This window comes from Zeus faber (genome assembly GCF_960531495.2).
Source record: "Zeus faber genome assembly, chromosome: 9".
Taxonomy (NCBI): Eukaryota; Metazoa; Chordata; class Actinopteri; order Zeiformes; family Zeidae; genus Zeus; species Zeus faber.
The window spans coordinates 11,754,308-11,781,194 of record NC_137197.1 but is presented as its reverse complement, the minus strand read 5'-3'; the positions used below and the strand labels follow the sequence as shown (position 1 = coordinate 11,781,194).

General features: G+C 42.3%; 3 protein-coding genes across 4 annotated transcripts; all 3 read left to right on the top strand.

The window, feature by feature from the left end:
- Window positions 1–365: 365 nt before the first annotated feature.
- LOC307234728 (collagenase 3-like) lies at window positions 366–5,530 on the top strand (the record flags this gene model as incomplete). The annotated part of the gene is made up of 9 exons (XM_080006591.1): window positions 366–507; window positions 558–564; window positions 712–824; window positions 1,044–1,170; window positions 1,398–1,552; window positions 1,870–1,968; window positions 2,161–2,287; window positions 2,487–2,583; window positions 5,456–5,530. The coding sequence occupies 9 exons, from the start codon at window positions 366–368 to the stop codon at window positions 5,528–5,530; spliced, it is 942 nt and encodes a 313-aa protein (XP_079862717.1).
- Window positions 5,531–5,644: 114 nt separating this feature from the next.
- Window positions 5,645–10,260, top strand: mmp30 (matrix metallopeptidase 30). Its single transcript, XM_080006272.1, has 11 exons — window positions 5,645–5,776; window positions 5,994–6,110; window positions 6,573–6,700; window positions 6,842–6,990; window positions 7,280–7,405; window positions 7,889–8,050; window positions 8,170–8,368; window positions 8,496–8,626; window positions 8,720–8,885; window positions 9,032–9,135; window positions 9,795–10,260. Exons 1-11 carry the CDS (start codon window positions 5,657–5,659, stop codon window positions 9,896–9,898), a joined length of 1,506 nt encoding a protein of 501 aa, XP_079862398.1. The 5' UTR covers window positions 5,645–5,656; the 3' UTR covers window positions 9,899–10,260.
- A 2,484-nt stretch (window positions 10,261–12,744) lies between these two features.
- tbrg1 (transforming growth factor beta regulator 1) lies at window positions 12,745–26,363 on the top strand. 2 transcript variants are annotated; one of them, XM_080007421.1, is made up of 15 exons: window positions 12,745–12,817; window positions 13,206–13,363; window positions 13,934–13,994; window positions 14,126–14,208; window positions 15,261–15,297; window positions 16,034–16,096; window positions 16,371–16,592; window positions 16,803–16,873; window positions 16,963–17,192; window positions 17,415–17,551; window positions 22,481–22,627; window positions 22,748–22,845; window positions 24,605–24,715; window positions 24,968–25,116; window positions 25,492–26,363. In XM_080007421.1, exons 1-15 carry the CDS (start codon window positions 12,749–12,751, stop codon window positions 25,569–25,571), a joined length of 1,716 nt encoding a protein of 571 aa, XP_079863547.1. In that variant the 5' UTR covers window positions 12,745–12,748; the 3' UTR covers window positions 25,572–26,363. The 2 variants fall into 2 exon arrangements, with proteins under 2 accessions (XP_079863547.1, XP_079863548.1); XM_080007422.1 differs by lacking the exons at window positions 24,605–24,715; window positions 24,968–25,116; window positions 25,492–26,363 and adding an exon at window positions 23,948–24,102.
- Window positions 26,364–26,887: the final 524 nt, after the last annotated feature.

Here is a 26,887-nt window from a genome sequence, read left to right as displayed (position 1 = left end):
GGCAAGTGAAACCTTTTTATTTTCAATGCAAAATTGTCAACCTTATAATCATTCTCCCCGATCAGATTTAAGAATGACTTCTGCAGAAGTGTACAGTGACTGACATTTCTTAATGAAATTGAATTGTACACCGTACTTTTTTTGGCCATAACATTTAATGGTGTTGATTAAGAGGGAATTTATTTCTTTACAATGAGCTGTGGAAAAGTTAACATTTACAGGAGGAGCAATGCAAATAGGTGCATTCAAAATAAAGGGTGGCTTGCAGCTTGCAGCTTGCAGCTCCTCACAAAGCCGTTTCGATAACAGGGTTACTTCGGGAGGTTCCGCAAAGAGGAGCTCGGAGGAGAAGGGCCAGGACAGCCATGGAGGCCACGGGGGCCACGGAGGAAAAGATCAGGGAGACGCAGGGCTTCTTCGGTCTGAGGCGAACGGGCCGCCTGGAGGGAAGCACCCTGGCAGTGACGAGAGAAGCCCGGTGTGGCGTTCCCGACGTGGGGAACTTCAGCTCCTAACCCCGAAAGCCGAGGTGGGAAAAAGCGCACCGTCACGTACAGGTGCAGGGTACTATTGACGCTGTTCCTTTAAGAGGCTTTAAGGCTGTAGCTACATCAAAGTTAGGATTTTCTTCTGATGTTTTGTCTGTATTTATATTCATAGTGCTTCAGATACCCAGTGTTCTTGTTTTCGTTTTTTGGGGACGGCATGCAGGATCACACGCTACACTCCAGACATGAAGAAAAAGGATGTGGAGAGCTCCTTTCGTTCTGCCCTGCAGATCTGGAGTGATGTGGCTCCGCTGAAATTCGTCAACGTCAACCACGGCAGCACTGATGTTGTTCCTTTACTTTGCACGAGGAAGTACTAAGCTCAAACCTCCCCGCTCTCCAATTTGCTTTCTGGGTTCTACACCGCGGGAAGCAGATTGCCGTATTATGTTTAATGGCAAGCATGGACGGCTTTCGTAACACTTTACGTACGCTACAAACATCAGACATTCCGATCCGTCTAGACTGAATTCATTTCATGGTTTTTTTTTCCAGATCATGGAGATTTTTTTCCATTCGATGGACCCGGCAGCCTGCTGGCCCACTCATTCAAACCGGGGAAAGGGATGGGAGGAGACGTGCACTTGGACGACGATGAAACATGGACGATGGGGAAACAAAAGTGAGGTTCTGCCTCCAACAAGACTACAGAATTATGATACATGGTGTAGCAATTATGAATTATATTAAATGGGATCAATTTGTTTGTTTTGCCCCTTAAAACGCATCTGTGGTTTCCAAAAATATACGACTCAGGAAAGCGGAAAAACAAATACTTTTGAGTGAACCTACCAGAGGTGAAATCTACTGTTCATTTTTTTTTGCTTTGTTTGTTGATTCAGGCTTCAGCCTATTTTCCGTGGCGGCCCACGAGTTAGGCCCCTCGCTTGGTTTACCTCACTCCAAGGACCCCTCTGCCATGATGTACCCCAAATACGAATATTACAACAGCTCCCACTACAAACTGTCGCAGGATGATGTCAGTGGGATTCAGACACTGTATGGTAAGTGAAATATAGCAGTATAATAACTTTATGAATGCATTAGGAACATTGCTAAAAAGTATATTGATGTTGTTTATTAGGGAGGCCAACCGAAAAAGCATCAACTCCAAGCGTTCCGAAAAAGTGTGATCCGAGTTTCTCTGCGGATGTGGTTGCGGTGATAGGGAGAGAGATGGTCTTCTTTAAAAACAGGCATGATAATACGTTGAAGACTGTCTAACATCTGGAAAAAAATAAATATTTTTCTGACTTAAAGCTTGAGTGTGTCACCTTTTTACCCCTAATACAACCAAGGTATTTGTGGCTGGGAACAACAGGGACCATGAATTGGAACCAGCTCAGAGACGGCCCCAGCGGCGTCTTCTTACAGAGCGTTACCTCTCAGGTGGACGCCGCCTACGATATCCGGGCCAAAGGCCTGTGCAAGGCATCACTTAGGCTGCAGCATGACAAGGCTAGAACTCCGGCTTGAGGAACACAATGTCGCATCCCAAAATTACAGCTTTGCACTTCCATCCAGGAGGCTCGTTGAGCTCGGCGGCCCCTGTGGTATGTCGCCGTCTTCTCATGCCGTGCCAAAACGCAGTGACACGGCTGTGTTTTTCTAGGTCATAAGTACTGGGTGGTTCAGCAGCTTAATGCGAAGAGCCAAGCTGGCTCCATCTACCAGTTCGGCTTCTCCGCCAGAGTCAAGCGCCTTGACGCCGCCCTGCACATTAGCGATTACGGGAGAACGTATTTCTTTGTAGATGTATATTACAGGTAAAAACATAATAATAATTCCCAGATACATTCGGCGTGTTTGTCACACATTCCATCTGTTGTCACACAATGTCTTTTTAACAATGCCTTTTCTTTCTTTCCATGGTGAGAAAGGGGATTTCCTCTTTTATACAGCATGTTTTCAGTTTTATGCTGTATGTTGTGTTCGCAGATATGACAAGAACAAAGGGAAGATGGAGCCGGGCTTCCCCGGACTCATCCGCAAAGACTGGCCGGGCATCGGCAGAAGGGTTGATGCTGTGGTCCAGGTAGATGTTAAGACAGGGGAGACTATAAGGGGATATATCATTTGTAGATCTAATATATATGATATATTTGCAAGTACTTTATATGTTTTTGATCTACATTTTTCACAACAAGGTATAAATAATCATATAAATTATTTGAAAGTTCTGTGAGCAAACATCCTTTATTGATGACTAACCAATCCTGAAAGATACATTCCTACTAAATCATTTAAGGTAAAAACCAACAGACAGTCAGAAGTCAGGATGATTTAATACTCTTATTTTAATTTATTATGTAACAAAAACGTATAGTTGCAAGCCTGTGAAGAAACCAACACTATACTATACAGTGAAATATGGTGATTACTTCGTGTTCACATGCTTTTCATTTCACAATTGTCATGTGTCGTGCTATTTTACTAAAAGAAACATATATACATATACACGCACACACGCACACGCACACACACACACACACACACACACACACACACACACACACACACACACACACACACACACACACACACACGCGTTATGTTTATATATAAATATATACCATTTTATTTTGTATGTTGTACAATGGCTAGGTACCATCTACCTCTTCATTGGGACCAAAGCCTACCAGTATGACTGCAGGCAGAAGCGGGCGGTGAATACACTACCAGCCAACGCTTGGCTGGGCTGCTGACACAAAAAATTGGTTCAAGTGAACAAGTGTTTAATATTTGCTGTGTTTCAATCCAAATAATGAAAATACCATGAGAATGGGTGAATTTGTTATAAAAGAAACAAAAAGACAGGGTGAATGATTCCGGTTGTTGCATTGTCAATATGTGGCTGGATTATTACAACCCATCAGAGACAAGTACAATAAGTACCTGCTCCTTTCCCCCAAAAGTAGCACTGGAACGACTCAAGTGCAAGCATGTACTAATTTAAAAAATAACAGGTACAGAACCCCCCCCCCTCCCCCATTGACAGGATCCAGAACCTCACTTGGCATAAAGCTTGGGTGTCGGAATCTGGGAGTTGGAGTAAAAGGCTGAAGTAATTATTCTCTGTGTTCCAATCTGACGCTTACAAATTCAACATTCACGCCTGGATGGCTCACTGAATTCCACTTTGCTAAGAAACACAGAGGAATTTAATGAAGTTAGAAATTTACATAATTACAATCAAATGTTATTTTCTGTAACTACTTCCCCTGCTTTCCCCCAGTTGTTTTCATTGTTTTATATAATCAACTAGTTAATGTGTATATACTGTATGTTATAAGTATAAATAAGTAAATAAATGAGGCATGCATACACAAGTACACTACATACTACTACATAACATTTCTACATACGCCGAGCAGCCACATTAAAGCCATCACTCATAACCACTAATATTGTGTACTTCCCCCTCATGCTGCCAAAACAGCTCTGACCCATTGAGGCATGGACTCCACAAGACCTCTGAAGGTGTCCTGTGGTATCTGGCACCAAGACGTTAGCAGTAGATCCTTTAAGGCCTGGAAGTTGCAAGGTTTTTGCCTCCGTGGATCAGGCTTGTTGTTCCAATACATCCTATAGATGCTCCATCGGATCGGACCCTAACCCCACCCATCTACATGATGTAGAAGAAAATGGGATTCATCAGACCAGGTCACCTTCTTCCATTGCTCCATGGTTCAGTTCTGACGCTCACATGCCCATTGTAGGCGCTCTGGGTGGTGGACGGGGGTCAGCATGGTCACTCTGACCGGTCTGAGGCTACACAGCCCCATACACAGCAAGCTGCGATGCACTGTCTGTTCTGACACCTTTCTATCATGGCCGCATTAACTTGGGCGCCCATGACCCTGTCGCCGGTTCACCAGTTCTCCTTCCTTGGATCACTTTTGGTAGGTACTAACCACTGCATACAGGGAACACCCCACAAGAAATGTTGTTTTAGAGATGCTCTGACCCAGTCACCATCACAATCTGGCCCTTGTCAAAGTGGCTCAGATCCTTACGCTTGCCCATTTTTCCTGCTTCCAACACATCAACTTCAAGAACTGACTGTTCACTTGCTGCCTAATATGTCCCACCATGTGACAGGTGCCACTGGGACCATATGAGCAATGTTATTCACTTCACCTGTCAGTGGTTTTAATGTGGCTGATCGGTGTATGAGTCAATGACTTGATTCTCTTTTTTGTGTGTCGGAATCAATTAATGAACTAGGTATGAAGACACATGTAAAATAGAAAGAAAATAACTATTAAGTATTCTTGATTTGAAACCACTTAAAAAAATGTTAACGTCATTCATTGGGGGGCTTTGTGGCTGAAATGTGTAAAAATGTCAGGTGGTGCGACCGTGTTTTAGACAGTTAGGCCTACAAGGCTTTATTTACGGTTTTGTGGAATTTTTAAACAAATTATGTCAAAAATCGAACAAACTGGGTTTTTCAACTTCACAGATATGCATGAATAAACAATATACTATAAATGTATGTATCTCAATTATATTAACACCCCTTTAAAAATCGTACTTGTTATTTACCAATATACACTGTATACACACACACACACACACACACACACACACACACACGCAGGCACACACACACACACACACACACACAAATCTGACTATGTTCTGGGATTGGAAATTTGGGAAACGTCTCTTCTAATGAGTGCGTCTTGCTAAGAACTTCCAAGACTGGGGGAAAAAAAACATCTGCATCTGACATAAAATGGAGGAAACCTGTGAGATGCATGGTAAAAATACTTCACAATAAAGGAATAAAGGCAAAAGGTTGGCAGTGAAACAGAAGCGTGATATAACTGAAACTCCGACGGCTGCATCTCCTTCTCTGTCTCTTATCAGGGAACACATTTTCACATCCATTCTCCCTCTAGCACTGGGGCCAGTCCAAACGCTTACTGGAATGTTCCAGCGGACATTGCTTCTACACACCTTATCTTAGTCCATGAGAAACACCCATGTACACGCACCCACACCCACGCACACACACACACACAAGCTATATAAGGGAAAGTGAAGCTGAGAGGCAGAGATCTGGGTTCCGGGGGGAAGAGAAGGAAGTATTTCTGACCACCATGGGCTCCTTGGTGGCTTCTTGCTTGGTGTCGCTGGTGTGGCTGGCTCTGTGTTGCGCAGCACCTCTCGCTGTCCCTGAAGTCCAACTCTCACCTGAGGTGGAGGAATCATTTGCTGAGGTAATGGAGGGATGCATGAGCAAAGAGGTTGTGTGTTGATTGGTTGTTTGAATTTGGCCTAATTGACATAGAATTGAAAAGAAGCAGAATTGGTTGATATATTTTTTGGATCATAAACTATTATCGAAATGCTTATAAACATCATAATGACATGAAATCGATCCATCTCATGCAGAAAACATGAACTAACACTGCTTCCATTCTTGATCCGTAACAGGAATACCTCTATAAGTTCTACGCTGATGTCGGAATAACCAACTCCTCAGTGAGAAGCATCGGCCTGAACTCCTTCAACGAGAGTCTGCAGGCCATGCAGGCGTTTTTTGGCCTGGAGGTTTGTTGTACCGCCCAGTGAAGGAATTCGATCAAATTGTATTATTCCCTTGGAACAAAACGGAATGTAGCGCTCCTAAAGGCTAGAATAAAGTAGAAAATAGTTGTATAGTACAGTAGATAGAATAGAATAAGGAGTCAGCATACATTAATTTAAGAACTTACAATGCTGCATTACGTGGCATTGACTGGAATTGTATATGCATACAAATATGGCATATATGGATGTAAATGGCAAAAATACTATAATCACTTTATGTATCACTTTATATCACTTGGGTCAGGTTAAATGTGTTGCTTTAAACTTCTCTACAAAACCAGTGCCTTCTCTATCAAAGCAAGATACCAAACATTAAACATTGATGAAGGCATGGTTTTCAAATAGTTAAAAAACAGATAGAAAATAGACAAAAGACCTCAGGGATACGTACCCCTCAGTGTGGTGTGCGATCCACTCCCACAGGTCACTGGCGTCCTGGATAATGAAACGTTGGAGGTGATGAAGGCCCCGAGGTGTGGCGTCTCGGACATCAGCAGATATGGACACTTTGCCGGCCGACCCAAATGGGAGAAAAGGCTGATAACCTACAGGTACTGTACTCTACTTTCAGTCTGTTTTTCCCACATTTTTCCCCAAATAAATGCTCCACTTTGGTCTGTATATTACTTTGATAGGGTTTAGAGCATATGTATAAAGGCAATTTCCATACCTAACCTCCCATACGGATGCAGGATAACCCAGTACACTCGTGATCTGAGCCAGCGTGAGGTGGACGCCACCATCGGTCAGGCTTTCCAGCTCTACAGCGACGTCATCCCTCTGGACTTCAAACAGATCTACAGTGGCACTGCGGACATCATGATCCTTTTTAAAGGCGGATGTGAGTCTACAGTAATAATAATAATAATAATAATATTACTACTACTACTACTACTACTACTACTAATAATAATAATAATAATCACCATCATCATCATCATCATAATAATCATAATAATATAAAACCTATGATTGTTGATTCCGTTTATGTTTCAGCTTAAAGGAAAAAACTCAAAATGATTGCTGCAGACGGACTACGTGTCTATTACATCTGTTATATGCTTATTGGTGAGAGAGTAGGCTCTGGGCTTGTGTATGTTTCTGCAATAAATTAGAGTGTTGTAATACAGATCACGGAGACTTTTACCCCTTTGATGGGCCCAACGGAGTCCTGGCCCACGCAAACTCACCTGGAAGACGCCAAGGAGGAGACACACACTTTGATGACGATGAAACATGGACTCTAACCCAAAGAAGTAAGAGTCAATTAGAGCTCACTTGAAATGTCCCCTTATCTGCAAAGGGAAAATAAAAACTTGAACTTAAAGCATACATTTAATAAAGTATAGATTATTTATGTTAAGCTTTCTTGAGTTAACAGACAAAATTGGCCACTTGGTCAACTTACGTCCAAAAATGCCTAAGTCCAGGTGCTTTACTGCATTTGTTTTATTATGAGTTTAAAAAGTCCATTCACAAATAGGATCAGAAAATGTAGTTCTTAGCTCCGCACTAGGTGAAATTATCTGGTTATGCTGCAAAGCTCCTAAATTATCATTCGCTTTGGCTTCAGGTCTTGTTGTCAACCATTAAGACAGTGGAACTCTATAGGCAAAACAATGCTAAGTTTAACGACTACACAGTTGAAAGTATAGCTACATAGCTATCCACATTCTTCATTCAACACCTGATTGAATCTTTTGAGTCTCAACATTTTAACATAACATTTTCTGAATCAGGTGTGAATCTTCTCCTGGTGGCGGCCCATGAGTTTGGTCACGCCTTGGGCTTGGATCACTCCAGAAACAGAAGAGCTCTGATGTATCCCACCTATAGATACGTCAACACCAATGGATACAAACTGCCAGACGATGACAGGCTTGGGGTGCAAGCCCTGTATGGTAACAAACGCACGCAGATCCTGCATTCTTATTCAAACTACAATTACGGGCAAATCCGAGAAAATAAATTGTCTGATCTGATGATTGTCTGATTGATTGATTTCGTAATTGTCTTGCAGGCAGCCGAAGCCCTAGCCCCACACAGAAACCCAAACCCAGACCGGAGCCAGAACCAGAGCCAGAGCCGGAGGAACCCACAGAGGACCCCGACCCCAGACCTGACCCCAGACCCAATCCCGGAAAGGAGCAGTGCAGCCGGAACCTGGTGTTTGATGCAGCTACCTCCATCAGGGGAGACCTGTACTTCTTCAAAAATGGGTACATTTAAAGGCGTAATTATTGTGCCTGTCCTTTGTGCGTGGACTATGGTGTGCTATAATTCAAGCACCAACTAAGCAGTCATTCAAAGTCCGCAAAAATGTTTTCTATATATATTTTTATCTAGTTACTACTGGAGAAAGAGTACAAGTTTCCGAGGCATTCGGCTGACCAAAGTGAGCACAAAATGGCCTCAGATAAACTATGTCGACGCAGCCTATGAAGTTCCATACAAGGACATTGTGTATCTGTTTGAAGGTACCTCTCACACCTCTTCAATCAGTTCAAATGAGGGAGCAGGGTCTCGATGACCGCTTTTTCAGCATATAACCACCAACACATTGTCCACAGGTCAGCAGTACTGGGCCATAAGGGCTTATGCAAAGACAAAACTTCCAGGATATCCAAAGCCAATTACCAGACTTGGCCTTCCCTCATCTGTGAATAAAGTGGGTGCAGCCGTCTACGTGCCAACCACCGGGAAGACACTGATCTTTGTCAATAGTCAATATTGGAGGTGGGATAATGTTTTTTTCCATTTTACTTTTATTTTGAATTACGCGCTCCCGGAGTTCTCTCTCTTGATATCTGATAGCATTCTATTTGTTCATATTCTTTGGTTGATTCGTTAGTTCTGCGTTATAATCAATGTGCACATTCCAGCTACGATGAGCGCAGAAACCAAATGGACTACGGCTACCCGAGATGGATCACTCAAGATTTACCCGGAATTGGCTCGAAAGTAGATGCCGCCTTCGAGAACAGAGGTGAGGAATCTGAAATCGTCCACAACCTGAAATTCACCCATTTTGTTGGCGAGAAGAATATGAAATGTCAATATTTTAGAGGGGACCTATTATGAAAAACTCGGGTTTTCAGTGCTTGTGCACATACATTTGGGTCTCTGATGGGCCTACTAACACACAAACTGTGAAATAAGACAACCCAGTCAGTTTTTCATAAGCTGTCTATTTCAGAAAACATGTCCTGAAACGAGCCAAACACTGAAACCCTGAAACGAACAATTTTTTAAATTAGGTGGATGTAATTCATCAGAATTACCAGATTTTAGTGGACCGATGAGGTGAAATCAACGAACGTTTACGGAGTAAATACAAAGGAACCTGGAGTAAAGCTCAAACCCCATTGGCTCACAGACTCGGGGCTTCGGGAGGGAGGTGCCTCCCACTGAAACAGAGCGTCAGGAGCACGATGGATTTAGAGGCATGTTTACAATGGCTGGAATGCATAACCTGAGCGGTATTTTCGGCAAAAAAAAAAAAAAAAAATCGAAAACATGTTTTTTGGGATTCCAACGACCTATATTGACTTGTGTAAAAAGGAGCCTAATAGGTCCTCTTTAAGTCAAGCACAATTCGTTTTGTGTTACATAGTGTAATGGTAATGTACATGTTTCCTCCCACAGGATACCTATACTTCTCAGACGGTCCCAGGCAGAGCGAGTACTACTTCGCCTCCAAGAGCGTGATGCGTTTTCTTCTCAACTACGGCTGGCTCGACTGTTACTGAGGACAACTGATCTAATCTGACCAACTGTACTTGCTTGCAGAACTGCATGAATAAATCCATTATTTCAAAAGGGAATTTCATTTTGTGAATGCCATGCTATGTTGACGGGTTGAACGTGTCTAGTTTGTGTGAGCCATGTCTTGAATTTTTTTTTTTTTTGCACAACACTGCATTGTTGATCATCTGTGATGCCGGCTTTACACTGAATCCGACAAACGGTAGCTTCAAACAGGAAGTGCATGAATTTTTGGGGAAAATTGGAGTCTACATATGAAAACCTGTGCTACGCTACGGTATATGATTAAGTCCCTGACAGTACTACTGGAAGTCACTGGGGGGTGATTTTGGAAGTGGACTTAAAACTAAGCAAATAAGTCATGTATATAAAATCATGACATAATTAACGTGAACACTGGATGTCACCATATTCACTATCAATAAATCTCATTTTATATTAATGAATTGTGTGTGTGTGTGTGTGTGTTTTATTTTTGTTCACACTTTGCAAACATTATATAAATGGAGTTTTCCCCCCAACTCTCATTCATGGAAAAATGGTAAATCCAGTCCCGCTGAGCAAACTACTCGCTCTCCCATTTTTCCTGACATGTTCTCAGATGCAAAACCCAGATGCCGTTCATCCGACGACTGCCAGAGGATTCGACTGTCGGATGCGTTTTCGGATTCAATGTAAATCTTACTTAAGGCGAAGAAAAAAAAAAAACAATTGTTAAAAAATGATACAAGATTTGATACATGAGATCTGCCCTACTATAAAATGTTTTATATTCAAAATTGTTGTTTTGTATAGATGCTTTAGTTGTATCCTATATTGTTGTTCTGGGTTTTTGCTTCTGTCCCTCACTTTCAATCATTTACAAATTAAACGATTGACCATGCCCACGCCCTCAAATACAGGACCCGACTTGTGTGGCATTTTTAATTTACATTTTTGGTAAAACCTTATTTGATAGAGCAGATTGATAGAATGTGAGATAAATGAATCCCCTGCGACGCTCTTCAACACACGAACATGCATGCACACTTTGTCCCTAAATCATCTCAACGCTTATGTTGTACACTTTTCTGGCGTCTGAGGTTTTCAAATTATGTGGAGAGTGGTTGAGTGTTATCTCCACTTTGGCCACAAAAGAGATACAACCAGTATTTAGTAAACTGACTCACCACTGGATTGGGATGTCGGCCTCCACCCACACCCCAGTTTGACAACCGTTGCCATAATGCAGATTATTCAAGTATTGTGAATTAAGGGGGGGAAAAAATCATGACCATCAGTGTCACTCATGGACAGAACTTTGGCTTGTGTGTTAATCCTCACAAGAGCCGTATTGGGTCTAGACGTGGTAATTATGCTCCGCAAGACGTCCCTGTAATCTGAGCCTTGTTCACTGCACACCAAAGAAAACAAGAATTTACGAACGCGGCACATAAGCAATTTCACGGTGATACGGGATGGGGAAGAATATCATTAACCGAGTGTACTTCATTGTGGGATTTTGAAAATGTGATCAAAAGAAGGGTTCCGTTTATAGCATATACACTGTGAGAAAGATTACGGTGTCTCTATTTAAAGGGCCTCAGAGGGAAGACAGAAGCACGTCGCCGTAAAAAGAAAATAAAGAAATTGCATGTTATGAGTTCAATCCTAACCTGAGGTCCAACTCCCCCCCAACATGATCAACTGCAGGGAGAATCCCAACAGTAAAATACAGGGTCATGAAGTCATCAGGAGATTATATGAAAAAGGAAAAGCTATTTCAATAAGTAGAAGTAGAGCAGAAGGAGCGGCCTATTTGCAGAGACGATTGCACCATTAAAAACAGTCATGTTCAGGAAAAAAAAAAAAAAAAAGAATAGTCTACAGTTTTGGTGTGGTTTCAGAATCTCTTTGAAACTTGTATTTTTGATGCTCACCTCTCTGTAGCCTCTGATGCTGCCGTTATAATCTCTCCGTTGCCTTTTATTTAAGTTAACTTTTGCTGGTATTGTCTCTTACTCGCTCTATGTGTTCATGTTGTTTTTCCTGTACGAGCAAAGCAATTCAGAAACACCCGTATTAAAGTACAGTAAATGCAGCCCGAGTTATTTTTCAACTTGCCAGCAAGGTTAAGATTTGTTTCAAAAACAAAAACAACAACAACAACAACAACAAAAATTAGAAGGAAACAAATGAATGAAGGTAAAAAAATGTTGTGCTATACAAGTCGTCCGCCATACATTTCCAGAACCATACTTTTTCTGTCTTGAAAGTCTTGTTATTTACCTCAGAATTGTCATTCTAAATACAATTACAAAACAAAAACTACAATCATTATATTATTGTTTTTACTATTAACTCAACTAAACTCAATGCATGACATCATAACAATGATTAATTATTTATATATGCGTTTTATATAAGGAAGACTTCATATTTATTCCTATTTATGTATAACAATAGGTTATTAAATAATATATATCTTTAAATATATGTGCGTGTCTAATATAATATTTAAATGCATTAAATCATTTCCAAATATCGAATATCGAGCGAAAACCACGGACAAACTCCACTTCCCTTAAACCCGACTTTGAAACCGGATATCCGTGTGGAGTGTTACCAGCCATGTGTCCGGTCGGCAAACCACATCAAATTAGCCGCCGAGCTTAGTTCCGGTGATCCCCGAGTTTTCTATTATTATTATTTTTTTTTTTATCACGCGCAATAGTCGCTTATTCAACAAAAAAAGCGACTTATTATCAAAATAGTTTCGAGTGAAATGCACGACGGACGTACGGTTGGGGTTTGCTAGCGTGGACGTCAGCGTGGAGTCCCACGTCAACAATGCCATGGACGCGAATGAAGGCTCACCGATGATACATGGCAAAGAGCAGGCGAAGCGGTTCGAAAGGACGGGGGTGGGCATTGCGATTCTATCCAACTCCTACTGATGTTCGTACGTTGGGTTGTAAATGTGTGGACATGCGATGAGATAACACTTTATTTATCTCCGGAGGGAAATCCAGGCGTTACAGCAGCAAAAAAGCAAAAAAAAAAAAAGTACAGTCGTATAAGGGATACCAATTAAAATGAGATGAGAAATACCCAATATGTACACATCTATCTACACGAGTTAACGTGAGGTAGCGACTATGCTAGCTAGTAGCACTATGCTAACCTGTGAGCCCAACACGGGCGAGTTGCAGTATAGTCCAAAGTCAACAAGTCAATTAAAAGAGTGCAAAACGTATTTGGGTCCGTGTGTCGCCGTTTTGTGTGCTTATTATTCTCTTGTGCGCGTCGCAGCCCTCCACCTCCAGCACGCAGGGCAGAAGCCTGTCTCCCATGGAGTCGCTCAACACCTTTGAGTCGGAGATGGAGGCGGACGGGCAGGGCAACTACTCCCTGTTCCCTGCCCTGGACAGCATCGCAGTCCTGTCGGGGACACCAGAGAGTCTGGAGAGGTGTTTGTTTTTGAAAGGGCTGCATATGTGATTCAAACTTTCAGAATAATGCCATCACGGGTGGAATGTTGTGGATTTAGAGGAGGCTTCTACGCTAAAAACCCTCTTAACGTCTAAATCTGAATGAAGTCTCTCATTTACAATAATAATCATTGTGTCGAAGTAGTTATGAGGACGATATTTCAGTCTAATAAATACATACATTGACACGTATTGTCCCACTTACACCCCAATTTTATATTGTCTAAAATACAGTACTGTATTAATTGTTTTGAAATGATTGGTTTAATATTGACTTTGAACATACAGTACATTGCAAATGGCCTGATAGTTGCCACACTGAAATTTATGATTAAACCGGAGATTTTTATGAATTCCTCAATCAAAAAAGTTGCTTGGCAGTAAAATTAAAGTGAAACCTAATTGTTAATTTGCCTTCATTTGCCAGTTAAAAAGCTAAGTTATCAATATTATAACAAGAGATTTCCCATAAACCAACACTGTAATATGGGCTCGCTTAAGATGCAGTCTTTGCTTAATGTGATTCCAACAGTTTTTTTCTCTGTCCAGTGAACCCTCCTCCAGCGACATTGCGGAGAAGCCAAATCTCACTTGGCTGGATGCTGCACAGGTAAATACATCTTCTATTTCCTTATGTTGTCGTGCTTTATTGTTATTATAGAGACTTTTTTTTAGCTTCACACACAGTTTTTATTCTTGTTTTTTGTGTTTTCTCGGTTTTCATTCTTAATTCGACTCTAGATTGTCTTAGAGGAAGCTGGGCGTCCCATGCACATCAAGGATATCAAACAACGGATCATTGACAGAGGCCTGGTTCAATCCAAGTAAGTCCAGTTTTGACAATTTGCTACACAATACCACAATAAGAATATATTTTATGAATATGAGACATTCAAAAGGAGAATAATTGGAGATATAAATTTTACGTGGTTAAGTCATAGTCTGTTATGTAATTATGTAGTTAAACAAAATACATTTAACGTTACATAGTGTTGGAAGGAGTTAGTACAATGCCTTTTGTACAGAAAATGTGGTATCACTGCCAAGTTTTAAAGCATAAGATTAATTGAAATATCAGTGTGTGTCCCTGATTCCTAGAAACAAATACCTAGCAAGTCTGTTGAGGTGTAAATAAAAAAGGGTGTTAAAACACCCTCCCTAAAATAGGAAGGGTGTTTTCACATATTAATTTAGCAGACACTTTTGTCCAAAGTGACTTACAATTATTCATACACTGATGGACACAGCCATCGGGAGCAATCAGGCCTTTAGTGTTTTGCTCAAGGACTCTTCAGCACGCTGCCAAGAGGAGCCGGGAATTGAGGCGGCAACCTTCAGATTACTAGATGATCCACTCTCGCCCTCACGCACTCCTCTCTCCTGAGTGCTTGTATTTTGTCCTCAAATTCCTTTAAAATAGCCCTCTTTTGTGCAGAAGTTCTTGAAAAGTCCTTGAAATAAAACGTGATGATTAAAAAGCTGTGTTGTTCCCCCTGGTTTTGTTATTCAAATCGTAACGTAATAAAATCTTTCAAGAATCTCGTTTCTGACATTGATTATGCCAGGGAAATGTACATTTAATCCAGAAAGGTTGGAAAAAGGCACTTATAATTGTAGATGAGTAGATATATATATAATGTAAATATAAATTAAAAGTATATAATATGTATACAAATTGAAATAATAGACAATGCGATTAAGATTGTTGCTTTTTAATTTAAATTATCACATTGAAAATGTATTATTTGTTTTGCATGAAGTCCTTTAAAATGAAAAGAATTGTGCTTGAAAATATATTTGGAAGTCCTTAAATTAGATGTTGTATTGATAGAATGAACCCTGTGGGGTCCTTGCCTCTTTGCCCTCTCTTTGGCAGCGCCAAGTCAAGCCTGGAGGCGGTTATGTACCGAGAGGTAAGAGAAACGAAACGTTCTGCCAGCAGCCTCTGCTGTTGAGGACGGAAAATTACAACTTCACTCTGCGTTTCGCTTACACAAGATCAATTCATACTGTACCTCATTCTATGTGTTGTTTTTCTTTTGGTTTCTCATGCTTTTTTCTTTTTTTTTTTTCCCTCATGGCGGGAAAAAAGAGGCAGACGTGAAGACATTGAATTTGGAACACTGCAGAGTCATTCCACGAGATGGGTGCCATTTGGTCTTTATTTTCAGAATTTCTAATAACCAAGAATAAATTTTTTTGAAATTTCATACATGTTAACTTCTCAGAAAACATATTTTCCCACTTCATGCTAAACAGCCGTATTTTTATCATCCATTACACATGCATTACTCGTGCGTGCGTGCGTGTGGTGGGGGTGGAACATCAAAAAAATAAAAGTAAATAAAGTTGCCACACAAAAATTTACTCTGGGTTAAATTCATTAGCTAACAATTACCCGTAAATAACATGTTTTTTTCATAAAAGAAATAAAATAATTTATTTAAAAAAACCTTTTATCTTATTTATTATCAGTGATGGGACCCAACGCGGACCCAAATGGCACTCCTTTCATGGAATGACTGTACTCTTTGTACTGAGTTGTTTAATACCAAGACACTTTAAATGGAGCCTGGTGGTTAGTTCAATTTCACTCGTTGGGATCAAAGGGATAAAACGCTTCAGCCTCAGTGTCCCACTGTGTTTCAGACACAGAAAGGAAGCAGGAGATTCAAGAGGATTGAGAACAGAAATGGAGTCTTTGCGTTGTTGGTGAGTTATATACAGCAGAAGTGCGGTGCAGGGGGTGACTCCTCTTAAGATGCATCATCAAATATAGAATGGGTTTAAATGAGAAGACTGCCCCGAAATGAAAATGTAGGCAGCGGAAGGTTGTTCTTTTTCCATTTAAATTCATTTATTTTTATGACTGTAAATTCTCAGTTTTAATTTTCTCATCATCATCCAAGTCCTCATTTTACATAACCCATCCCCAGGGTGAGTAGTAGTCTTTCCTCACCCCTCTTCCTCCCCCACCCTCACGTAGAGCGATGGGGAGCGGCAGCAGGCGCTCCAGTCCTTCCTGGGATCCCCTCCGCAGACCACCGCCTCCAGCTCCGGCTCGGCCGCCTCGCTGCCCGCCTTCCCGTCCCCCACTGGCTCCCAGGAGCCCAAGGCCAAGGGCAGGAGGGGCCCACGCAAGAACCAGAGTGAAAAGTACCGGCTCAAGTACCTGAGGCTGCGCAGAGCGGCACGCACCATGATCTTTGTGAGTAAACCAGCTGGGATGAAGGAAAACCGCTTCATTCCGATGGAAAGATGACCATTTGTTATCATTTTTACACCAGAAAAGTACAAACTTTGATTCCTCTATTTCAACCCTCCTTGTAGTTCATTGTAGTATATCTATAATGAACTGGAGGGAAATTCTTTGGATCTGTGTTTTTAGTGTCTTTTAAAAAAAAGGATTTACCTGCAGGAGAATGCTGCCCTGTGCGATGAAGTTGCCCACCTAGAAGAGAAATTTCTGAGAGCGAAGGAGGAACGAAGGTAAACAGAGATGTCCTACTTCCTTCAAAGCCTCATTACAGTATAATGTCCTTGGGAAAACCTGACAAGTAATTTCTTCAAAATTTCAGGTTCTTGCTAAAATCCCTGCTGCAGTACCAGTCCTTATCAGAAGGGGAGCTGTTGCCCACACCCAGCACAAGTTCTCACCCGGCACCACCTGTGATGCCAACCTCTGGTCCTGCAGGGGGTCCAGGCGTGCAAAACGCGGGCTTAGCCGTCTCAGCAGGAGATGATGGAGGTCATAGGAAGTACAAGAAGGAACGCAGAGAGCGAGGGAGGGAGAACGGAAAGGAGGAGGGTGAGGTGCTGCGCACAGAGTGTTGAGTTACAGATTTAGAAAATTTGAGGAAAATGTATCAATGCTGTAGTTATGTTATCATTTAAAAAAAAAAACAACTTCCCAATTGGTTCACTTGCTATTCAATTGGTCCGGAATCGGTAAGACAGCTTTTTTTATGTAACCTTTAAGTTGTATTTGACTGTTCTGTTCTGCTTCTGTTTTATTTATCGATTTATTTAGTCACCAAGAAGATGTCTAAGAAGAGGAAGCTAGCCGACGGCTCTCGTAAGCTGGTGCAGCCGATCATTCTGGACTCCTCGGGGCGCCCGGTCTTCCCCATCGTCCTGGGGGGTCTGACTGTGTACAGCCTGGGAGAGGTCAGCTTCCTAACTCACATCATCACTTCGCACTGGCATTCCTTTTTTTTTAATTTATTATGAAAGCCATTTTCAAATAGCGGGCAGTATTCTACCAGCCAATCAGATTGCAGTATTGACCCAGCCAATCACATTGCAGAATTCTACTAGCCAATCGCATTGCAGAGTTCTACCAGCTAATCACATCGCAGAATTCTACTAGCCAATCAGATTGAAGTATTATCTTGCGCTAATACTGAATGGCACAAAATGAATGGTACAGCCTTATCCTTTTTACACTTTTAGTGAGTAATTTTGGTGACTAATGATGATAATTACTAGGGGTGTCACAATTCTCCAAATCCGCAATTCAATTTGATCTTAAATTTGTGCCCGAGCACCTGCCCCATGGATCCCATGGTGCACACTTCTTATCAGGCGCATTTTTTTTTTTTTTTTTTTTTTTTTTTTTAATTAATGGGTGTCGAGGTAGCAGATTGTCTGGGCAAGATATAGTCATGATTAACTCTTCATGAACCTCGAACTTTGGCGCACCTGCTATATGTGCACAGCGACTCCGCTGTACTGCTCCGTTTGCCCAGAGCGGCAAAATCCCTAGAACTGGAGCTGGGGGCCCATGTCCCTTTTATTTTATTTTTTTTAAAGCACCTGCCCCTCAAAGTCTCTGCACGGCACTGTAGAGAGGAAGTGAGACCTGATCACCAGTGGTTACTCAGCAGCTCTGAGTGGAGAGGGAGAGAGCCTCAGCCCCCCCCCCCCCCCACCCACTCTCTCTCTCCGCTCCAGTTTCAGAACACGGTAAACTGCACTTACACTGTTTCTATGCTCGGATTTTTCCTGGCGGATAAAATACTACTGATACTTGGAGTTGCAGCATCGCTCCCCAGCACTGTGAAAAAAACGCTTCGGGCGCTGCGCCCAAGTCTTAGGGAGGGAAAACCCTGCTGTTTATTCTTGTTGACTCAAAAAACTGTACCGAAATTAAATAACGATGATAAATTTAAAATTTATTATTGTGGAAGATTTTATCATGAAAATTATAGAGATGGTTTTATCGCGCAGCCCGAGTCTTGGCGTCCACCATATTGGCTTGGTCAAGATCCGCTGGTGGGCGGGTGCAGTGTACATTGAGGGATGCGGCACAGAGGACCCCTCCGTGGAGCCAACTGCAGCTCGCCCAACTCCAAACCAAATTTTATGACAGTCGGTTCGGAGCGGGCCAAGCCGCAGTCAACTCCGGAGGCGCCCGGACCCCCAAGCCCACACTGCATTTGTTTACCAGCTGATCTTTACCTTCCCAATATGGCGACCATGTCAATATAACCCACAAAAATACGGGGAGAATTGTGAACCTGCTTGTGATTTCGAAGTCAAACGCTCATTTAGATTGATTTTTGAATCCGAATTGTGACACCCCTAATAATTACATTCCCATTTATAACATTGCACATGGCACAAAATAAAATGATGCTGCCCAAAACATTAAAAACCTTCATAACAAGATAATTTTGTGGCTGTGCTTTTGGCAATTTGAGACCCATGGATATGAGGCCGACAAGCTCCACTTCTTCATATAAAGTAGACTTCGGCTCCAGTGCGACCACTAGCAGAACATGGAAACTGATGGTTATGACTTTGTTCTGGATACAGATCTATCAACCAACACCATGAGTCGTTTCGGACGAATGCTTGATTTATTACGCTGCTTTATCAGACAAGAGTGTAGCCAGTGTTTTGTAACTGCTTGAAGCCTTCGCATGTTAATCAGATTTTTATCAAGTCTGAAGTCCACAGTAATCCCACCGTCCTTCTGGATCTTCTTATGGAGCAGCAATGTCACACCAAGAGAAAGATGTTAAAAAGAACTGGAGAAAGGATGCACCCCAGACGTACACCGGTGCACACCCTGAAGGGCTCGGATTCCCGGTTTCCAATAGTCACACGTGTCATCATCCCCAAATAGAATTGTTGAAGGCTGTTGATAAACCTTCGTGGGCATCCAAACTTTGCCTGCCTTTGACAGGTCCATGAAAGCTGTGCTGTGAACACCATGTCCACAGTGCTCTTGTTCCTCCTGAACCCACACTGTGACTCAGGCAGCAGTTCCTCTGTGATGTTTTGCACCAGTCTGTGTAGCATAACTTTGGCCAGGACTTTGCCAGCAACAGCCAGTTTGGAAATGCCTCGGCTGTTGCCACAGAGGGACTTGTCACCTGTTGCCTTTATACTGTATATGGAAATGAGGTTGCCTTGACATCCCTCCACTGCTGAGGGAGAGTTTCATTCTTCAAGACATGTGTGATAAACAGGAAAAGTGCAGAGGTAGCCTTCCCTGTTTAAAGATCTCTGCAGGGATGCTGTCAGGGTCATGGGTCTTGTTTTTCGGAGACCTTATTGCACATTGAACCTTTCAAAAGTTGGTGGAAAATCGAGATCTTGGATGGTGGTGCAGACAGGTAGTTTATCCACGACTGAGTGGTCTGTTGGAGAGTGCCGATTTAGAAGGGTTTCAAAATGTTCTGCCCATCTTTTTGTGACAAGTTTTCTGGTCCTTTATCAAGGGGGAGACAGAGCAGTTTCTCCTTCTACAGAGCCGCTGTACATGGTTTTCACTGCATCATAAAAGTTGTGCACATGATTTTTATTAGTATGGGATTGCGTTTCATTTGCCTTTGATTTCTACCACTCATTCTGCAGGGCACACAATTTTGATTGCACCTCTCTCCTGGATGCTTGCCATTGTTGCCAGAGTGCAGCTGCCATAGGGTACAGCACTCAACAACCCTACGGCATGTTCATGCCTTTGAGTGTGGTAGTTTTTGTGCCTATGTTGTCATTAAACCTGTCCTGGAGCTTTCTGCTCTCATGGCTGATGGATTATGCTGCCTCATAAAACATGGAGCTGACAGAAGACCATTTTCCATCAATGGGATCATCTGTGCTCAGGAGAGACTATGTCTTCCAGGTTTTCAGCCAGCGAGCGTCAGAGTTTGTCCGCTCCGTAGACTTTTCTAGCTGGGTACAGTCCCGCCTCTTCTTTTCTGACCTTTGGAGATTAATTGCAGGGCATACTTTTACCTGGAGCCTGGTCATGGTGGTCTGTCCAGCAGTCATCACCTATCATTGCACGAGTGAGTAAGGTGTCTTTTATATTAGAGTGTCTCACAATTATGTAGTTTTAACAAGTGCCAATGTTTGGTGTTGGTGCATCCAGGATGTTTTGCTTGTTTTTTTTAATTGGAAGAGGGTGTTTGTAATGGTCACGCCTTGCTCAGCACAGAGGCTTAACAGCCGCAGACCATTAGCGTTGATTTGCCCAATGCCATGCCAATCAATGCCACCGCTCCACATCTTGGTTTTTTTCCCCCACTCTGGCATTTAAATCGCCCAGCAAAAAATCTTAACCTCCTTGGATATGCAACGGAAGGCTTCATCTAATGCCTGGCAGAAGCGGTCCTTTACGTCATCGTTTGATGTTAGAGTAAGCACTTATAAGGGTGGCATAGCGTTTCTTGGCCAGAGGGATTCTGAGTAACAGGAGCCTTTCTTTTTAATTTTTTTTTTTTTTTAGATTTTTTGAAAATGTTTATTTCATAGACTGTAGTAATCAAACTGTTTCCAAAATGTAATTTGACAAAAACATTTAAAAGTATTTTTTACCTCATGGGCAGTGACAGATACATAACTACAGTTTTGAGCAATCGCAGATGTGCTCGTATCAAGAACACAGACCCCGCCCCCTCAGTTATTGCTTCATTCCCCATAAGAAAGAATAATCAGCGTCCCATGCATATGACCAGTTCCAAATGAGGCCCAGTTTCTCCATTGCAAACATCCATCTGCTGACGCAGCAAGCTGGGCACCAGGGCTTAACAGGAGCCTTTCACCTATGCCAATCGGTGTTTCACTGAGTTTTGGTAGGAGGCTGTTTTTTATTGTGAGTTCCACACCAGCTGTGCTGATGTTTCCCTCCTCGAGGGTATCCTTTCCAGAAGAAGGTGTAACCCTGTCCTTCCTCCTTCAGGGAGCCTTCGTCCAAGAACCCGGTTTCACTAAGTGTAGCTCCTAAATAGGGCTGCTCAGTCACACAGCGGTCTGCCGAGAGCAGCTGCCACTCAAACCCGGCCGCTCGCAACCCAGCAGCATTTCTTCACTGCAAGAGGGTGGAATCCGGTGGGAGGTCGATGACCAGGATGGCCTCTCTTTCACAGTTGCAGGATGCTGCCGGAGCTCCAGTCTTTCTGAGGACCGCCTGTCGTGCGCCGCCAATCACGTTGCTTTTCTCTCAGGGTGTACTCCCCTTGCCTTTGTCTTCCTAGACTTACCCACAAGGCAGCAGGACAGTGGTTTGTCAATGCCAGGGCGTGTCCACTACACGTGGGCCTGCGCATCAGACCTCTGGGGACCACTGCAACTTCGAGGTCCCCTGTCGAGTTGCCTGGGGTAGCGAGACACCCAGTTACCGTGTGTGACCACGAGGAGGCCCGGTAGGGGTCTTGGTAAAGGAGATACTGTGTACTGGCAGGAGAAGTTTACAAACGGGGCTGCTTTCCTGTTCACCACAAGGACTAGCCACCGACAGCGATCTGTAAGCAAGAGGGTTGCAAGCAGATGGCAAGTAAGCCTGAACCTCGCCTCTAGCTACTGCACTAAACGCATCACAACACCCTGTGGGCTTGCCTCCACAACACACACACGCACACACACACACACACACACACACACACACACAGACTATTTGTTGATGACTGACTGCAGATCACATGCCTGAATTCCAAGTGTTAATAATTGCATAATCACTAAGCAAACACACATACACACATTTTCTAAATGTCAGTTGGGTTTTCACGTAGATTAGTTTACTTTCCTCTTGTGAAAATGGCACCGACATACCAACATAGCAATGACCAAATATTTGTTTTTTGGCAGATCATCACCGACAGAATGTTGTTCCATGACCAGTGTGCCATCTACCCAGTGGGCTTCTGCAGCACACGGGTCTTTGCCAGTATGAAGATCCCAGAACAGCAGTGCCTGTATACCTGCCAAATTAAAGATGGGGGAGTGGGGCCACAGGTACTACACATTCAGACACACCCGGTCATTCTCCATGCTTTGCTATCGAGACAAACACACCTTCTGCTTGAGGATCTGGCAGATGTGTGTAACCCATTGTTTAAAACGTTTCCCTCACAGTTTGAGATTGTTCCCGAGGAAGATCCGCAGAATGCCATCGTTGCCTCCTCCGCTCTGACGTGCCATTCTAATCTGTTGAAGGCCATTGCATCTGTGAGGTACCTACTACTGATGTTATTCTTTTTAAAGAGCTGCACATTGTTTTGAACTGTGCTGCATTTAAGGCGTTTACTAATATAAATCAAGTTTGTGTGTAAACAAATTTAAAGCTGAAGACGGGGCTCGACATAAAGGCTTGTCTTGTCGTTTTTGTAGGGTGAGTGGAAGAGCCATTTACTTGCCCCACTGAACAAGTGAAATCAAAAACACAAAAAAATAAAAAATACCGGGTGTCTTTGGTGCTGGGCGATAAAACGATGATTATCATGATATTTTTTCCTTCAATGTCTTAATAAGCTAGATCATTTTGAAGTCTTTCGCAGATTTGTCCATTTATAGCCGCGTTAGGCAAGAGGCAACGGAAAAGCCAATCAATTTGGACGACCTAAAGCTGACCTTTAACCTCTAGCCAATTAGGTTTGTCGATGTAGAAAGAAGGCCCGCCCACTCCCTCATGGTTAGGTTGCACTTGTAGACAGCAGCAGCATCCAGAATGAGCAACTTGGAGAAGGAGAAGATGATACTGTGTCTTTAATGATATATGATGATATCTGATATCATAGGTATGGTTGACAAAAGAGGGCCACATACATCAATAGTTAGGTGTTTTTTTTGGGATATTTAAAATGTATTTAAAATTATTTATATATTTAGAATATTTCATATATATTCTGATAATGATCGTTATCGAATGGTATGTAATATTTTATCATGATTGTTGGCCATATTGCCCAGCACTATTGACTCGGCTATTTATAGTTGTGTTAAGTGTGTGATAAGTTAGCTTTTAAGATAAAGTTCTTAGGAACTACATAAAAATTACAAGAGCCATTTGGCATTTAGAATACCAGTTTCGTTATGAGAAAAACAAATTAGCCAAAGCAGGTCATTTCGGGATTTAGCTGAACAATCATTGGTATCACTCTGCATTGTATAATGAAAATGTTGCATTTAGCCACTTTCATAAAATTCATGAATTGAATCATTTTTATGTTGACACTGTTTGGATGCTTTCAACTGTTTGTTCGTCTGAATTCTGCATTCTGAATTCACAATCAAAATGGGAAAAAAATAAGTCATTGTCATTTTTCCCCGGACAAGCGACTTTTGTGCCTGGACAAGTGAACTTGCGTGTCCGAAGGACAAGTTCCTCAAAAAGTTCATGTCGACCCCTGGCTGAAGAGTGGAACTTGCCAAGTAGGCAGCCAAGTAGTTTTACTTGCAACCCCCGAGAACCGATAACTATCAGTGTTTTTAAAAGCCGTGTCTTATATTCCCTTTGGACCGTAGGGCTTTCAATTGAGCTATTAAATCTTCTTTGTAGTCGTTTCCACAGCAGCGTCTGCTGCCCTGCTTACTCACTTCCTGATGTTTGTAATATAGAATGGTTACAAACTACAACGCTAATGCTGCAGCGCTCTCTGATCCTTTTCTGTGATCTTGTGTAAACTGCCAATTCACAATATAGCTGTTATTGCCGCATGGCGTTTCCACTTTAACCATAACAGCACTTGCAGCTTCCCGGGACAGCACTAGCTGGGCAGATATTTGATGAAGTGACTTGTTGGAACGGTAGCATCCTGACTGTTTTCATTAAATTAAGTGACGGTGTGTCTATGGAGATGATTGATTTCCTTTTTTACACAGATGGGTGTTACTAAAATATCCAAATCCAATTCTAAATATCCACCTCCCATGTAATACATCCATTTGTGAGTTTTTGCAGATAGTTTGTTTACCCAACCTGTGTTGTTCTAGATCCAAACCCACGGTGCCCATCGTGCCATCAGGCGCAGACTTTTTTGGCTTCTCCCACCCAACCATTCAGAATCTCATTCAGAGCTGTCCGGGAGCGCGGAAGTGTAGCAAGTAAGTTGACTCTGCTAAATGAATGTTTTCCACCTAATTATGGCACAAGTCTTGTTCTGTCTGTCTTGTCTTGTCTTCTTCTTCACTGTTTTATGAGTTATGGAAAGTAGAATATATTTACAGTATATGATCAAAGTATGTATTTTGAGGTCCTTGAGTTGAGAATGCTTGTCAACTACTGAGGTATGATGTAGGTATGAAGTGCTATATACTGTAAATCTGACTTCACGGTAACTTTTACTGTTTTCACAGCTATCAGTGGATCCGTTTTGAAGTGTGTCGCCCTGGTGACGGACAGATTCCTCAAAGCTTGTCCGAAGACGACCCCTCGGTAAACTTCGAGGCCTACCAGAGACATCAGGCCAGTGAGGAGAGCACCATGACTGATCACCACACCACAGGTTGGTTAGTGAGTTCTTCAGGGAGGATATCCTTTTGTGTCTATGTATGTGTGCACACACACACACACACACACAGACACACAGACACACACACACACACACACACACACACACACACATACACGGTATATGTGTGTGTGTGTGTGTGTGTATATATATGTTTATATAAAATTTCTCTCAGAAATATGATCTTCATTTCAATCATTACATGTATCATGTCGCATATTACAGTCTCCCTTCTCCCATATTCCCTTGTCATTTTTACATTTAATTTGACCTTACTGTATTTTCTTATGTTAATTTATGATCCTGGAAACAACCTGAATTATATCAATAAGATAATAGAATAAAAGAATCTCTCCATTTTTGCTCTAGGACAAACACCACAGTCTCCTGGATCTTCTCTCCATCCCAGCTCCAGTCTGAAGCCTTCTACCTCTTACTTTAACTCTTAAGGTTTAAGGTTGTGGTGCATTTAGAGGTTGAACAGTGAGCAGTTTATGATAAACTGCTGAATGCAATGCAAGTGGGACCTTATTTTGTGGCCAATTTGGGGTTGTATATTATCATTTATGAAGGTTACCATTGTCAATACACTGAAGGACAATGTACAATAATATTAAATTAGCACCTAGCCTCTTAAGTTGCCACACATATTCAAGTAGTGGCTGGTACTTGAGCCATACACACATTGTCTTTCATCCAATAAATCTGTTTAATCAATTGTTTTGACTCCTAATTGGAATTCTGTACAGGTACCTCAGTTGATAGTGTTGGTAAGGCAAGAAAGCTAAGAATTTCACATTCTTTTTGTGTATTCATCGCATGTAACACGAGGGAACTAATGTAACCAACCCTGTCTAATCATTAGGATTTGTAGTTTTTCCATTCAAAACATCTGAAATGTATGTTTTGAATAGATATGCATCCCCAACACCTTGTTGATTTGCTACCAGAACAGAATCGTACGTTAAATTAGACTTTATTAAATTTTTCATTCTCCTTTGGGGCCTTAACGTCCTCTTACCTCGGTCACCCACATTGGACTAGCAGAGCCAAAAATCTGGCCACATCAGTGGCTTAACTTGGTGCTTTGGGGATCAGCGTAAGGGGTGGAAGAGAACACTTGCCTGCCTGGAACTCCATGGAACACTCTGATTCGCTTGAACGGGTTGGAGTGGTCGAAAGCCTCTACTTTAACCAGGCAAGCAAATTAGTACAGTTCACTTGTAACCACAACAACCCAACTAAAACAACACTTTAATTGGATTTCAACTCTTTTCTGAAATGGATTTATCATGGACTATGTTGGTGTCCCATTTCTCTGCATTGAAGCTCGCTGAAAAGGTAGCGCAGCAAGTAGTTCCAGCTTCCTCCCCTTGTGTCCTGATCCGTGAAATGAGGGTTTGTGCGGCTGTAGTTAATGCCAGAAAATGCTTGAATGGGGCATTGGTTGAACAAAGAAATCCAGCAGCCTGACTAAACTGCGACTAATCCCAAGAGCAAACCCCACTACAGGTAGTCCTTGCAGAGGCACGTGACACCAGCAGTAGGGGAAGCCTCGATGGACTCGCTTGGCAATGTGGAAACAGCCAAACCTAACCACCAAAGCTTCAACTCTGCTCGCAACCAATGGGCAGGAGGCCTCCTCTATTTTGACATTGAGGGAAATAAATATGTCGTGGGTAAAATGGTAGTGCGCTAATGATATGCCGGCACAAACACGCCCATAAAGTTTTGCTGCGGAGTGCAATTTGTGCTTCATTTGCGT

Coding starts and splice junctions, on each gene's coding strand:
- tbrg1 (XM_080007421.1), top strand. CDS start 12,749: ATGGACGCGAATGAAGGCTCACCGATGATACATGGCAAAGAGCAGGCG. Junction 15,298..16,033: donor AGGCGGTTATGTACCGAGAG/GTAAGAGAAACG, acceptor ACTGTGTTTCAG/ACACAGAAAGGAAGCAGGAG. Junction 17,193..17,414: donor GGAGAACGGAAAGGAGGAGG/GTGAGGTGCTGC, acceptor CGATTTATTTAG/TCACCAAGAAGATGTCTAAG.
- mmp30 (XM_080006272.1), top strand. CDS start 5,657: ATGGGCTCCTTGGTGGCTTCTTGCTTGGTGTCGCTGGTGTGGCTGGCT. Junction 6,111..6,572: donor AGGCGTTTTTTGGCCTGGAG/GTTTGTTGTACC, acceptor CCACTCCCACAG/GTCACTGGCGTCCTGGATAA. Junction 6,991..7,279: donor GATCCTTTTTAAAGGCGGAT/GTGAGTCTACAG, acceptor GTTGTAATACAG/ATCACGGAGACTTTTACCCC.